This window comes from Carassius auratus, unplaced genomic scaffold (assembly GCF_003368295.1).
Source record: "Carassius auratus strain Wakin unplaced genomic scaffold, ASM336829v1 scaf_tig00003102, whole genome shotgun sequence".
Classification (NCBI taxonomy): domain Eukaryota; kingdom Metazoa; phylum Chordata; class Actinopteri; order Cypriniformes; family Cyprinidae; genus Carassius; species Carassius auratus.
Genome location: NW_020523502.1, coordinates 91,127 through 107,448, shown reverse-complemented (window position 1 = coordinate 107,448; position 16,322 = coordinate 91,127). Strand labels below are relative to the sequence as shown.

The 16,322-nt window shown below is 36.5% G+C and overlaps 2 protein-coding genes across 8 annotated transcripts in view; both read right to left on the bottom strand.

Moving 5' to 3' along the window:
• The window catches only part of cita (citron rho-interacting serine/threonine kinase a), a 101,589-nt gene extending 95,886 nt beyond the window's left edge, over nucleotides 1-5,703 (bottom strand). For 6 of the 7 annotated variants that reach the window (XM_026243342.1, XM_026243345.1, XM_026243344.1 and 3 more), the window contains exons 1-5: nucleotides 5,560-5,703; nucleotides 4,408-4,508; nucleotides 3,464-3,587; nucleotides 3,213-3,388; nucleotides 1,982-2,083 (exon numbers count right to left, since the gene is read on the bottom strand). In XM_026243342.1, coding sequence (XP_026099127.1) covers nucleotides 1,982-2,083; nucleotides 3,213-3,388; nucleotides 3,464-3,587; nucleotides 4,408-4,506 — 501 coding nt within the window. In that variant the 5' untranslated portion in view covers nucleotides 4,507-4,508; nucleotides 5,560-5,703. Of the gene's footprint in view, nucleotides 1-1,981; nucleotides 2,084-3,212; nucleotides 3,389-3,463; nucleotides 3,588-4,407; nucleotides 4,509-5,559 lie in introns of those variants that run through there. The other variant, XM_026243343.1, reaches the window with a different exon arrangement.
• Nucleotides 5,704-7,308: 1,605 nt separating this feature from the next.
• On the bottom strand, nucleotides 7,309-15,714 carry rab35a (RAB35, member RAS oncogene family a). The gene is made up of 6 exons (XM_026243341.1): nucleotides 15,451-15,714; nucleotides 14,812-14,862; nucleotides 14,133-14,256; nucleotides 10,750-10,874; nucleotides 10,290-10,414; nucleotides 7,309-9,164 (listed from the first exon to the last, which is right to left on the bottom strand). Exons 1-6 carry the CDS (start codon nucleotides 15,500-15,502, stop codon nucleotides 9,036-9,038), a joined length of 606 nt encoding a protein of 201 aa, XP_026099126.1. The 5' UTR covers nucleotides 15,503-15,714; the 3' UTR covers nucleotides 7,309-9,035.
• Between the last annotated feature and the right edge of the window lie 608 nt (nucleotides 15,715-16,322).

Here is a 16,322-nt window from a genome sequence, read left to right as displayed (position 1 = left end):
AGACAATGAGCCCAGCCCAAACTCACCAGGGAGAGCACTGCCTGCTGCGGTGGATTTACAAACTTTAGAAACAATAGTCATTGACATATTTTAAATATTAAGGAATATTTCTAAGAGGGGAATTCCCCCCATTTTCAAAAAATGAAATTCAGGCTCTGAATATATGTCTAAAAACCCTGATTGGAGTATCACTGTAAGAAAGAAGGCTTTAAAAAGATCGGTAACGGCAGACACTGCGTTCTCAAAAATCCTGATTAGAGAACCCCTACAGTCTTTCCAAGCTTTCCCTCCATGAGAACAAGTGAACAAGGACCGAGAGATTTAAATGAATGATTCTGAGAGTATTAGAGTCCTTCTTTCATCCGTCTTTCTCCATCAGCATCTAAAGGGCTGCTCACACAAAGTGATTTTCAGCTAAAGTCGCTGATTTCCAGAGTTGGCGATGCAACAATGAAAACAGAACTGAACTTCATGCAGATGCAGCATCAACCAAACAATGCAATGAAGCTCTAAAACCTTTTTTTCTTTTTTTACATTGCAGACATAAGGAACAGATATTTATATGAGTATCCAGACTTTAACTGTTTTTTTTCTACTGTCAACACTAATGTACTGTAAATTTCTTGCAAATGCACTGTTATTTTAAATGATCTTTTGAAACATGAAACATAAAATACTGAAATAAACTAATTACTTTGAGGTAAACATGACATAGTTATGCACTGAAGTTTTGGCAACTGAAAATTACAATATTTTATTAATAATATATTAAAATTATGCTAAAATAACAAAATGTAAAATTAGTTCCCCTGAAATAGAGTGGCGGAGTGTTTCCAGCATTTCGAATTACTTAAGGTTTTTTTTTTTTTTTTTACCTAAATTTGGATAAAGCTTATTTCGTTTCAGTGAAAATAGTTCAGTTTGGTTCATCACTACCAGAATTCTGTCATATTTCCCACTACAAATTGTTTCTTGTTTCTGCCTCTTTATTATTTGTTTTGTTATGTATTTGTCTTACATTTTATGCATTCAAAAAGTGACCTTAAAATATATGAAAATATTAATATACAAGTATTATTATTAACTGGTAGCCCCATAAATTCAGTTCAAGGAAGTTCTGATCCTCATGCAGCATTTTCCTTTTCAGTAACGTGTGAATGGAAACGTGTCGCAATGATGATGTAAGAGCTGTTTTTAACTCACATGTCTCTCTCTAAAGGAAATATTCTCTGTAATTCTGAATCTAAACTTCGTGTCCTTATCTTCAGGTCAGACTGTAGCTCTACAGATGAAAGACTGTTTGTAGGGAGCAGGGTGAGAACACTGTGAACATTCGCTGTATTGTCACCCGCTATGATCACAAACATCCATTAGAAAGACCGAAAAAGCTCCACGTTACGCCTCGCCGCTGACACAAAGGGAGTTTTAGCTAAATAAACCAGTCGGATCATGTTTTCTATCCTCTTAAAGGTAAAGTGCATCATGGATGCATGTGAGAGAGAAAAAAAAACACCATCTTTGTTTCGTCAACATATACTATGAACCAACACAATTCAAAACAATGAATCCTTTGAAATGTGCCACTCAAACTTCCTGTTGCAAAATGACAATACATCAACCCAAGAAGAAAACTGCACTAGTTAAACAGTTTTTAAACATGTCAACATCTCACACAGTCTTTTAAAGAACAGATTTGTGCTTTTATTAGGCGAGTTAGATTTATGCAATCACATTATTTACTTTTGGCTGAAGGAAAACATTCATTTCAGTTTGTGTTTATAATTCCCATCTGAGAAGTTCAAGGAGGTTCTGATACCCATGCACTTTCATTTACAGTAACTTGTGGTTGGAAATCAGATGAACAAACCTACAGCATTAGTAAGGTCAGATCACATAACCTCACATGAACTCATTATTCTGAGCAGAGGAACTCCAGCAGCGTAGAGAACATCTCCTGCTCCGGGTTAAAGCAGTCACTCACCAGATAGACGTGGTCCTGATCCTGGAAAGCGTGCTGGAGTTGAGGGATCCAGGGACTGGAGTTCAGGGCCAGGATGCTTCGCTCTTCCTCAAAGAACGCCGTCTTTACAAGACACAGAAGAATGTATTTTTAATGAGATCCTGATATTCATGCAACTGATCCTAGTTAGTCATTTAGTGGATGCTTTTATGCATTTATTACGCTGAAAATCCTCCTGGAGTAACCTGAGACTGGATTCCTTGCTCAAGGACAGTGATTGCACATAACACAGTTCATTCAGTGAAGCACGTTGCACACAAAAATAGCAAGAACTAGCAGAAAACCAGGAGTGTTGGCTGGTGTTAAGGTACAATCACATTATCAAAATGTTAAATACATTATTCAGGCACAAAATATTTATTGTCAATAGTGTAACAATTCATCACAGCCCACATATCATTTGTACACAATATTTTATTTTGGTTTAGTGCTCAGAAGCAAGCAAACTAGATGCTTGGTCCTAACCTTGTACTCTGTGACCAAGTAAATTTCATTCACACTGAAATGAAATGCTGTGGAAAAACTGAGCAAATCAAACCTACAATGCAAAAATATCTTTTATAAGGTGCTTGAACACAGTTGTGTGGCTGCAGTGTGTGAAAACAACCAGTCTGTAATGGTAAAAATCTACCCACTCATTTTATTAATAATCACAATAAATCATAAACAGTCTCTAAGAACTAGTGATTCCAGATCTCTTGGAATGCCAAAAGCTTCTTGGCTTCTGTAAGACTAATGATGCTAAAGATATGCCTGTGTAGTTAAAAAATGCATATGAAAGCGATGTGAATCGATTGCTTGAGAGTTTCTGACCGTTTCAGTGCATGAGATTGTGGTGTGTTGCAGGGGTCTCGAACTCTGAAGCTCCGCCCTCTTCTGAAAAGAGGTCCGGGAACATCAGCTAATTTGCATTCAAAGGGACAAACACAAAAACAGCCCATTTGGCTAAAAAGTGATCTGTGGGGTATTTTGAGCTAAAACTTTGCATGGGACATCAGAGACGTATTTTATATCGTGTAAAAAGGGGCACAATAGGTCCCCATTAAGCAAACTAAATGAACTGACATAAATTAGTCCCGATTGTTGAGTTGATATGTGATTTATGTAGTTTTTTGGGGAGCAAATCGATGTTTTCACCACATCACTTTTGGTGATGATGCAGTGCAATGCTTCAGGTTTGATGGAGACTCACATTGTTCTGTGAACGCAGGCTGGTTTTGTCCATGATCTTCATGGCGTACACATCTCCTGTAGCTTTCTCCTTCACCACCTGCACCTCAGAGAAGTGTCCCCTTCCCACGATGCCCCTCACCTCAAAATCCTTCTTACCAGGAAGCAGTTCCTGAACTTCAGCCACTAATTCAGAATCTGAAACAAACAAACGGTCATAATACAACAAAAGCAACTAAATGGCTATTTGAGATTCCATATGAAGGCGCTTACATTTATTGATAAAGTTGGCCACATGTTTGATCTTCATGAGCTCTGGTGTGGCACACTCTTGATAAAGCAGCAGGAAAGCATCAATCAGAGTTTCTCTGGAAACACCAGACGAACTGCACTTTCCCTGAAAAACCACAAACATTCACTTTACTACACAACATTTACAGAGAAATACAGCATGTTATGCATTTTATAGTATTTCTGCTTTTCGACAACCAGGAGAAGTCTTGTATTCTCCTTTAATCAGCTAAAAAACACCACAAAGACATGATTCCTGTCTGAATCTGAGCCGGATCATAGCGATTTGTTCAATTCTCAACCCTTTTTCAGACGCATGAAAGATTCAAGGCATTATTTTATGACCAATCCTGATTGACCCTCTTGCCACTCCTTCACAGATTGTAATTAAATTATGCATTTTGAAATTTGAATACTTCCTTTTGTCATTAAATTTTATATAAATATAATTGATAAAAAATAATAATAATGGACCCTTTTCACAATTTAACGGTCATCAGCATTGAAAAATCTTCTCATGTTTGTATTTTTTTTATGCATGTATATTTATAACAGTATTCTGTTATATTTGCATCCAATTACAAAAAAAAAAAAAAAAGTTAACGCTACTGCAAAGGTTTTTCTAATGCCGCATCTGTGGGAAGGATGGTACATTTTATATTGTTCTGTTTTTATTTTGCTATTTAAACAAGTGGGAATGCAAAGAATATATATCTGTGGTTCTCTCCCATTCACTGGTCTTCAGGTTAACCCAATTATGACGAGTTCCACTGCTGAGAAACCCGGAAATGTGAAATAGGTCCATAATAATAATGCAATTTTTATTCAAAGGACAGCATAAAGTTGAATGATAACAATAAAGCACAAGACAACAACCCTTTAACATTAGACTCTTCAAGACTTTAATTTCTAGATCTATAGATCACCTGCAGCAGCTGATTGAGTCGAGCGCAGCGGCTGGTGATGGACTCCACAGCAGACAGATCTTTAACACTGACCTGGCCTCCATATTTAAACTTCAACATCTCTGCAGGACAGACAAACATCAGCAATACAGTCAACACAGTCCACTGTGTTCAAATACAAGGGGGCAGCTATCCAGACAGCAATGATGGGAATATGCCGATGATGCACAAACATGTAATCCAGGTTTTTTTTTTTTTACAAATACTTGTTGCTGTATTCGCACTATAATCATAATGTAGGTTTCTAACTTGTTAAAAGCTCAAAGATCAGTAAAAAACGAGACATCAATGAAACTAATAATACATATCTGCATACAGTATTTTCAGCCTGATTATTATCTTTCTAGGATAGATTTTTTTATTATTATTAGAAATAGTAACGTTACATAGAATATAAGTCTGATGGAGTCTAATGGGCTTCAGTTTGTTTACATTTGAGTTTTGACACTTGGAGTTTGAATATTCCTGGCTCATCTGAACATTCCGTCAATGTAAATCTATGGGATTTTTATGATTTTTAATCTAAATTTTTATGAAAACCATAAGTCGGATCAGTCTGAAAAGATATAGCACACTAAGTCAGATCAACACATATCTGTATACAGTAGAGTTGATATGACATATCAAGCAGTGACATTTTTATAGTTCATGTAAAATCATTTTAAACAAAACCTATTCATTCTAACTAAACCTAGAGTTACACAGTTTTGTATGGTCATATTAACTAAATAGCATGTCACACGACACGAATATTTATAAGGAGAATCAGAAAAAATCATCAAATAAACTAAAAACCATACACTTCCAATGTATTTGTGAGGTGAATCTGTTATCTGATTAACTGACACTCGTCCAACTGTAAACATTTGACGATGACAGAGCAAATCACACGTGTCACTATACAAACAGGCTTAATATTTATTCAAAATAAACTGAGATCGCTTCTGAAATCACTCATAATGATATTAATTGACATTATTAACATTAATGTTACAGCAAAAATGTTTCAGGTTGAAAGTTTCCCTCGTTATTCACCGATGAGCTCATAACGGTCGCGTTAAACAAACACATTCATCTCAGTTTCATTGAAGATTAGAGATATGTTTAACTTACCTAAAGCTCGTGTGATAATATGTGGAGCAGTAAATTATCATTGGATTAATCGCGTTTAGATGAACATCACTGACTGACTGCTGTGTGGACACGTTCAACGCTTCCTGGCGAATTCAAATTTTGCGCGTTCGGCGGGACAATACATGGTGGACGCACCCGAGTTACGTCACCACGTTCGCCTAAGCACCGCCCACAAGTATCTTTCTCTGCGGCAACACGTTTGCGCTTTGGTTTAACCAAAGTCTAACATAACAAATTTTTCAAGGTGGTTTTAATTAAATGGTGATATTTGTTACTGACACTTGTACAAATTCTAGGAAACATATCCACAATTTTCTATGCATAAACAAATGTTTTCTGGCTCACTTCCTGCTCTCTATTTTTTTTGACTGGGCTTGACTCACTTCTCAAATCTTTTTGTTTAATAGTAATAAAAAAGTGACAGAACCCTAAAACTAAATAATATTTTTTTATGATTCTATTGACATGGTTTAGTTTGCCAATAAATTTTTATCACTTTATTATTAGTATTAATATTTTCATAAGTTTTTTAAATTATACAATTTATTTTCATTTATTTTTTTCATTCGTTTATTTTGCATGTCTAGCCCTTTTTGTGTTTTTTTCCTGTTATAGTCATTACATATGCTGCATTAATGTAAATGTAAACACAGTGCTTCAAAAGCTCAATGTTCAACACGTAATGGGTAAAGCTCATTTTTGCAAAAAAAAAAAAAAAAGTTTGATTATTTGAGATTTTCACACAAGTGCTGTTAAAAACTCTTAATATAAAATTATTCTAAGTGTTTTAAATGTAGTTCAGTCAGGGCTGTGTGTCTCTCTCTAGTTACTACACAAGTTACATGACCACACTCTGACCTCTGACCTCTGACAGAGAACAACTACTCTCTCATCGAGTCTCACTGACTTGTGAAGATCTGGTTTCCCTGGTGATGTCTGTGAGCTCCATGGCAACAGCCTCCCCGAGCTGTGATGGAGAGAGACATGGGTAACTACAGAAACCATCCGAGTTCACAGACAAGACGACATCACAGGTCACTAGAACAATCACAACAAAACAGCCTCAGATAAAGAAATCAGCTTCTTCATCGGATTTGGAGAAGTGTGGCACTGCATCAGTGTCTCATCAATGGATGCTCTGCAGTGAATGGGTGCCGTCAGAATGAGAGTCCAAACAGCTAATCTCGTTCTGATGGCACCCATTCACTGCAGAGCATATAATGCTGAGACACTGATGCAATAACACATTTCTCCAAATCCGATGAACATCTTGGATGGCCGGAGCATCGTATGACTTCAGAAGACTTGAATGTAGTGCATGAGTCATATATAAGTGCCTACTATTATGATGCTGCAGAAAGAAATCATCATCATTCAGTGCAATGCATCATACTATGAACTTGAATGCATTACACATTCTACACACTGTACAGATTCTATTAAAGCAGTTTATTTTCAGTTGTACTCTTTACATAGATGTGATTGTGTTCACGTTCCTGCAGGAGCAGGATTAACGACACTTTAATAGACATTCACATAGAAAATGGTGTTTTAAACTGTAAAAATATTTCACAATCCTGCAGATTTTACTGTTTTTTTTATCAATTAAATGCAGCCTTGATGGGCATGAGAGACTGAAAACATTTTTAAAATCTTGAACAATTTAACCTGTTCTTTTTTAAAACCAAAAATCATTAAAAAAAAATTATAAAAAAAAAAAAGACAAATGTTAAATGTTGATTTATTTTACACATGACGGACATAAATGTCACTCATTTTGAAAATGAAGCATCTGTAACGCGATTTCAGATTCTAGTCTGACTCATATGTTTCTGATTTGTCTCAAAACATGTAAAAACACCAACTGGATAAAAACTTATCCAGACACAAAAGAGAACGAGCAATTGTTTCACTGTATTAGAGCGACACCTTGTGGCTAAACAAGTAAAGATGAACATTTTGTTCTCTTAAAATGTTTATTATGGTTAGACTTGCGTTGGGAGGATATGAGCAATAGTTGCTGTTCTCCAGTGTACAGCAGATCATCACACTGACACACGTCTGTCCACATGAAGACATGCGTGTTCGCTCGCGTGTAGATGCGTCATACAGAGCAGACGTTCAATCATATGAACACATCAATTAACACAACGCTGGTTTCATAAGGGTTTGTCGCAGATCCACTGTGAACATCTCAAAGCTAGAATCATTCACTCCCACAGTCTGTCACTGCATTTGTGTTTTAGGATCCAAAAGCGTCACCAGCAGCACTCGGTTCTTCAGGATCGGATATTTTCAGGCATAAATGCCGCTGGTGTCTCGATATTCCTGCTGAAGAGGAACTAGAATGTGTTCAGAAGATCTGAGGAGTCAAATACAGCAGGTAACAGTCACATGAACCGCTTTAGAGAGCTCACTTTTGATTTTCATAAGGAGAGATTGTGCACTGAGAACCATAAATTCAATTCAAATGCTCATTCTGTCATCATTTACTCGCCTTCATGTCATCACAAAGTAATTTAACTTGCTTTCTTCTGTGAAACACAACAGGAGACGTTTAGCAGAATGTTCAGGCTGCTTGTGAGTCACAGAGGAAATGAATGGGTTGCAATGACATGCAGGTGAATAAAAAACAAAGTGTCCGTTCTCACATGAATTATTCCTTTTTAAAGGAATAGTTTACACAGAAATTAAAATGTGTTCACCCTCAGATCAGGATGAGATTGTTTCTTCATCAAGTTTGTAGAAATGTAGCATTGCATCAGCGTCTCATCAATGGATGCTCTGCAGTGAATGGGTGCCGTCAGAATTAGAGTCCAAACAGCTGATAAAAACATCCACAAGAAATTCACACGTACTTTACCTGTGCAGATTTCTCTCCTGATTCAGACTTAACATCTTAATGCTGGATGTGTTTCATCTTTTGTCTTCTCCAGATGTTCACTGATGGACTGGAGTGCTGTGGATTATTGTGATGTTTTTATCAGACTCTCATTCTGACGGCACCCATTCACTGCAGAGCATCCACTGATGAGACACTGATGCAACGCTACATCTCTACAAACCTGATGAAGAAACACGCTCATCTTGCATTCACTATTTCCAGAGGCTCATGTTTCCTCGCAGCTTTGTAAAGACAACCTCTTTCAGTCAATGGCACCAGATTCATTAAACACTACTGTGTGTTTGATTGTATAATTTGTTAGTAAAAAAAATACAATTTTACAAAAATGAAAGACAAAAGAGAAAGCAGAAGGCAAAACAAGTGTCTCTTAGTGGTTGGCAGAGCAGCACACGTGTGGTCCACATGAAGATGATCGTCTTAGACGTGGTCCTGATTGGTTAAGTCACATTAATACTGCAGTCGCTCACATTGGGCCGTTCTGCCGCAGATCTTCAGGGGAATCAAAGACGACAGTGTGTGTGTGTGTGTGTGTGTGTGTGTGTCAGGTCCACTAGCAGCACTTCTTCTTGCGTTTGCTGCTCTTGCTCAGTTTGACGACTTCGCTCTGCTGCTGCTGCTGCTGTTTGGCCACACACTCTTTGCGTGTCTTCAGGACGAGCTCAGTGATGCAGTTGAACATCTGATGCACACACAGACACAACCACACTTCAGTGAGAGCAGCTCGATCCATAACAACACACACAATGCATTTCTGAGCATTAGACGTTTGCTTAAAACGATTTTTTTAAAAGGCCCATCCTGCACACTTTTGTAGTCTACAGTGTTATTATAGTATCACTGAGATCCTATTCCAGTTTATAACAATTCTACGTTAAATTTTTGTTTTAATTTCAACTTATTATTCAATCTTATTATTATATATTTAAATTCCTTTGTTTTTGCTTTTCGAAATTATTTGTATTCAGTTTCACTAATTGTAATGCATCATGCTATTACGGTTTCATTCATATTTTAAATATTTGTTTTGTCTGTAGTTTTATTGTTGTTTTTACAGTTTTATTGTCATGCGTTTATAGTTTTATAAAGTTTTAATTAATATTTTAGTACATCAAGTGAATCTTCGGTTTAATTTAAGTTTATTTTTTAAGAATATTTTGTTTTTTAAATTCTGAATTTATTTGTTTTTTGTTTTAATTTTAAAGGTTTATAAAATTTGTTATGTGTTTTGCCATTTTTATATTATTTTTTTTAAATCATTTTTAATTTAATAATTAGTTTTTAATTTTATAATATTTTAATACATCATACTTTTATAGCCTTATTAACATTTTTAATATTTTGTTTTGTCTACAGTTTTATTCTTATGCATTTATAGTTTTAGTTTTACTTATTTCAGTACATCAAGTGAATCTTAAATGTATCTATACAGTTTTGTTATTTTTATTTTTTTTAGATGCTTTAAAACATTTTTTGTTATTTTTCCATTTTATTTCTATAGTCAAGTGAATCTAAATGAAGATTTTGCCTTGGCAACTTGCTAGTTTTCTATATTTTATTTCACTTCAGACTTTTTATGCTCTCAGTTTCAGTTACTATAGTACTCTGGAAATACATCCATTTTTTCCTTTAAAGGTGAAACAATCTTAATTGTATAAAGCACTAGGAAAATAAATGTGACCATTTCCTTTCCTCAAAAGTCTTTGGTCTGGACAGGAAGATTAGAAAAGAACAAGACAAACGCTGCTCTTCATGATCAGTCACATGATGAAGTTTAATCTGATGCGGTTTGAGAAGCTCGACTCACGTCCTCCACGTTGATGTTCTCTTTGGCGCTGGTCTCAAACAGTCGGATGCCCATCTGCTCGGCAAACTTCTGCGCGTCATTGGTCTCCACCACTTTAGAGGCGGGATCATCGTTCTTATTACCCACTGAACGCAGAGCACAGGAAGTGAGCATTAAAACCAAGCACAAAAACAACCAGAGCTCCAGAAGAACCAGCAGCAAAGAGCAGAAAGATACCCAGCTCAGATTTCATCCCAAAAATATACAAGTTAGAGACACATTAGAGATAAAGAAAACTTATTACTGGAATACTACAATTTTTCTTTTTTTACAACTTGTAATTTTTAATAGCATTAGAATAGTGTGTGCAGGTCAAAGATTTCAAGCTTAAAAACAATACGTGTAATACTGCGTTAAATTGTAACAGGAGCAGGACTGTTCTTGGTGAAGTTCATCCGATCCACAGCAGTGATACACTCACCTAATATTCGACAGACGTCGTCACAGTTCTGATTGATTTCATGAAGCCAGCGTTTGACGTTCACGAACGACTCGGCGCTGGAGACGTCATAAACCACTATAACCCCATGAGTGCCTCTATAGTACCTGAAAGAGACCACCACACAGCTTTACTAACACACAAATAAAACCACAGATGATGGACACAAGCACAGGTCTGTAAATAAATGCATATGTTTTAATAAATACATGGTTTTTAAAGTGTAACAATTTAATGCTAAATTAAAATGAATTTTATTCAAATTATTAAAAATAAATCAGTAAAATATTTTGTATAAAATAATAATTATTTTATAGAATAATTTTTTTTAAATCTGAATATTTCTCTTAAAATCCCTGGGAAACTTCCAGTAAATGAAGGACACAGTCACAGAAGCAGGCCTGGAGCGCTCGGCATCCACTAAACTCCACATATTCTGTGTTTATTAAGTTTGAGATAATCTGATCACGCTCTCATTGACCCGTCAGAATCGAGTTTAACACCAGGTTTCCATCAGCAGATCTCATCCTGAGAATGTGAAGAGGACTCCAGCATGTTTGGAATAAAAGAGTCTAAAGCAGACTGGATTCGTGAGCCGTGACTCTTTCACTTCCTGCGACTGACACCACTGACAGGAAGTGGTTGTCTGGGGTGACTTTTCTCGAGGCACACATCATCAGTTCCTATGTTGAAACGTTAATCGTCATGATTTGAGGATCACTCATGTTCAGAACGACAGTGTTAGCAGGTTTAAAGCGTGATCGGTCTCTTCCCATGAGCTCAAATTCACTTATTCTAATGAGAGAGCGTATCACACCAGCAAACACCATCAACACCAGCCTTTGTGAAGCTGAACTCAGCCATACACGCCTTAAAATACAGGACAATACAAAAATACATAATGATATAGAAATAAATAGAACTAGTGAGTGAACTATGAGAATAAACAAGCAACTTGGTTTCATGAATTTGATTTAATTTATCTCGCTTCATTTGGAAATATTGCATGAACGTCATATTATAAAGTGTACGATATTATTTTAATAATACAAGTATAATATTAAATGTCTAAGACTGTGAATGCTCTTAAAAAAAAAAAAGGTTGCATTTGCTGTGCTTTATTGTAGGGCTTTACAATTTCACCAGATAAATGTGTTATAATTATATATTAATATAGCTACGAAAATATAGAAAATACAAATAACCGTGTATGTGTCTATGTATGTTTATATATACATATAAGATTTTTAGTCTTCAAAGACGCATCAGATTCAAAGCCTCACTCTCTCTGAACACATGAAACATGTCTTGGAAAGCATGAAGTCAAGCCTGCTCTCAGCAGCACACTGAAACTGAAGCGGTTTCCATCGTCTGAAAGAGGAAACAAGACACTGTAAAACCTGCTGTGTGAGATCACATCGTTCAGATATCTCTCTCCAAACACTGCAACACGCCTCACATTAACACACATTTACTCCAGGGTGTTCGGAGAATTTGAGAAACAGATGAAATACCAGCAGACAGCTCATCAGAACTAGGGCTGTCAAAATTGCTCAAAAATGACGTTCGAATATTCCCTCTAAAAAAAACACAAACATTCAAACTATTCGAACATCTAGTTGCGCATGTCGTCAATGACGCGCATTACGTCAATAACAGGACAAAATAATACAAAGTGGCATAACTACTTGTATAGGTAGTCTATTTAAAGGGGGGGTGAAATGCTATTTCATGCATACTGAGTTTTTTACACTGTTAAAGAGTTGGATTCCCATGCTAAACATGGACAAAGTTTCAAAAATTAAGTTGTACGTTTGAAGGAGTATTTCTGTTCCAAAAATACCTCTTCCGGTTTGTCACAAGTTTCGGAAAGTTTTTTTCGAGTATGGCTCTGTGTGACGTTAGATGGAGAGGAATTTCCTTATATGTGTCCTGAGGCACTTCTGCCGGAAGAGCGCGCGCTCCCGTATAGCAGAGCACTGAGAGCACAACAGACTTCACTGATCAGAGCGAGAGCGTCGCCAAATGTCACAAAAGGAGTGTGTTTTTGGTTGCCAGGGCAAGACAACCCTGCACAGATTACCAAAAGAGAAACAGCATTAAGGGACCAGTGGATGGAGTTTATTTTTACAGAGCATCAACGGAGTTGTGCAAGTGTTTGTTTTTGTTCCCTGCAAAACAATCAATTGCGTATCGTTTATTTCTTAAGGATGATGCAATCCCAACGAAAAAGGGTCCCGATTGTGTGTTGGAACCGCATGCGGTGAGTAAAACTGCTTCAAATATCTCTGTGTTGTTAACTTAGCTATCAGCGCGTAAGTACATCAAGTAAACAACATGCGATGTTGTCATCAAACTGCACTTTCCACATGTACAGCTTAAAAAAAAAAAAAAAAAAAAAAGACGACAAAGTGGAACTTAGTCATTTTCCAAAACCGCTAAGCAAATATATACAGTTTCGGTAACGTTACATACCACATAGAGACGCTGTTGTTGCTGCTGCTCTTGTTAAATTTCAGCCTCGGGATCTGATTCTGGATCATAAATATACGCTGAATCTGACTGTTAGCCATGGTTTGTTTTGGATGAGGTTTTTCCCTCACAGTAATGTCACAGCTTCCAAACGCTCTCAACGCAAAAGCCTACTCGCGCTCGTGATTCTTTAGCTCCGCCCACACGTCACGCCTCCAGCCACTCGTGTTTTTCCGGGAAAAATCGGTACAGACTATCTTTCTCTTATGAATATAATAAAACTAAAGACTTTTTGGAGTTATGAAGGATGCAGTAAAAAAGGATGCAAAAAAAAAAATACAAAATGTACAAAATAACTTGCTGCAAAAAAAGTAAATAAAAATGAATAATGTACTACTGTACAATTACAATATTAATATTTATAGCTGTCTTTGGAAGTAATCAAAGTAATTTCTTAATTTCAAGGTTTATTTTAAAGGAAAACTACAGGAAGCCCTTAAACCTCTTCTGTTGTTCTCATCACACGTTTGTGAAGATGTCTGGCACCTCATGTGTTTCCAAACGCACATTTAACAACTCAAACTCAGATGCAGAGTGAGTTCATGTGGATCATTTCCTGTGGATCTATTCTATTCTAAAATAAAAAAACGTGTCCCTTTTAATTTACTTGCGCTCTATTAATTTACTAACTGCTTATTTTATTTGAATAATAATACTAACACTAGCTTCTCTAATCTTTTTGTATTCTATTTTTCTTTTTATTTCCTATACACTTAACAAAAGCAAAGAAGGTCTCTATCACTCGGAGACGTAAAATCATCAGATCGTGAGCGTCTCGTGTGTAAATGAACACAGTTCACTGGGACGCATGCAGTGCTGCTCTCATCACTCACGTGGAGGTGATCGTCCGGAATCGCTCCTGTCCCGCTGTATCCCAGATCTGCAGCTTGACTTTCTCCCCGTTGATCTCCACCGTGCGAATCTTGAAGTCCACACCGATGGTGGTGATGTAGCTGCCTGAACAACACACAGATCCTCAGAAAACCACAGAACAAGCCAAGCAGAAACAGAGAGCATGCACACTACCGGTCAAACCTTTACGATTTAATATTGTGAAATATTATTATAATGTTAAATAATATTTCATCATCATATTATTCTGATTTCTGAAGATCATGTGACACTGAAGACTGGAGGAATGATGCTGAAAATACAGCGGAGCATCACAGAAATAAATTACACTTTAAAGGATATTAAAGTTGAAAATACTATTTTATATTGTAATAACATTTAGCAAAATTACTGTTTATTTTCTGTATTTATCAAATAAATGCAGCCTTGATGAGCAGAAGAGACTTCAGTAAAAACATTACAAGTCTTACTGAGCCCAAACTCTCAAGCACAAGTATGTCCATGACCTTAATCATTTTTGCTGAAACAATACATTGCCCATTGTATTTACATAAAAAAACACTATAAGAATCTGGGGGAAATCTCCACGAGTTCTCCACTTGTTACTTTGCACTTCTTGTTAGAAAATGTTTAAAAGCACACGTGACGTGTTGATCCTACCTGAAAAAGTGTTATCAGCAAACCTCAGCAGTAAACTGCTTTTGCCAACACCTGTGGAAAACAGAAAAAGAAAAAACATTACAGCTTCACACTGAACACATGAAACAACATTCAAGGGCTCTGTGACGTCATAACTCACGTTCATAAAGCCATCCACTTTCTATATAAATGTATTATATTTTATATACTATTGTAAATCTACATATTATTGTGCATTTATATGTATGTATACATATGAATAATACATCAGTACAACATCCCAACATTAAATGGCACATAGTAATACTAAATACCACAACTTATGCCTCAGGTTTGTTTATACATCGATTCGGTCAAAGACAGTTCAACTAATATACCAGTCAATATCACATATTCATATTTTACTTTATTAGACACAATAAAAAAAGTATTTCAGAACACACCCAGACTGTATTACTCTAAACTGTTGACAGGCCCATTATACGAGCTAAAGCAGAAACAACATCATCCCGTGTCACTTAAAAGCTGTCAAATGCATACACGGACGTGTTACGTGTGTATCGAGCAGAAATAACTCATATGAAGAGATTCTAGATCGTGAAAGTCGTTCTAAGCGAGCCGAGGCCTGCTTCCCGTCTCTCATCCTCGGTGTTTCCTTACCGCTGTCGCCGATGATGAGCAGCTTGAAGAGGTAATCATAGTCCCGCGCCATGGCCCGGCTCGACTCCCCCGCTCAGAGAGGCTCTCCAGGCAGAGAAACCTCCTGCTGCTGCTCCTCTCCCGGCGGAGAGGTAGCTGTATATGTGTTTTAACGTGTCCCCGGGTTTATTTTGATCGGTTAGCGGACTATCGGAGTCTCACACACCCATCATCTACACTCGCACAGGATCTGATGCTGCTCGCCGCTCAAACAAACCCCGCCCACAACTCGTGATGATTTACTGCGCATGCGCACAGAACACAGCTGTACTGCCGCGGATCCTCCAGCAGGGGTCCCACTTCACATTCTACATTAGTTACTGTATTTATTTCTTTTACTGTCTATATGGTATTTATCAGGATTAACCCCAGCTTCAATCAGTTATGCACAAGTGTGTGTTTGTGTGTGTGTGTGTGTGTGTGCGCGCGCGCGCGTGTGTGTGTGTGTGAATACATAAATAAACATAAAAAACACACATTAATTCATAAAGACACGATACCGATTAAAACCCGATTTTATTTATTTTTTTAAAGGAATACAAGAAACTAATTGAAAACAGTAATATTGAAAGATATTATAACAATTTAATTATTTTTTCATGTTAATAAAATTTAATTTATTTCTGTGATCAAAGCTGAATTTTCAGCATTAGTATTTCGTGTCACATGATCCTTTAGAAATCATAAAAAAAATCTATCTAAAATAAAAGCTGTTATTTTGAACTCCGTTCATAAAATAATTATAAATAAATGTATTTACACAAATAAACTGCATTTTACATAACAAATAGAAAACAGCTATTTTAAATGGTAATAATATTTCACAACACGAG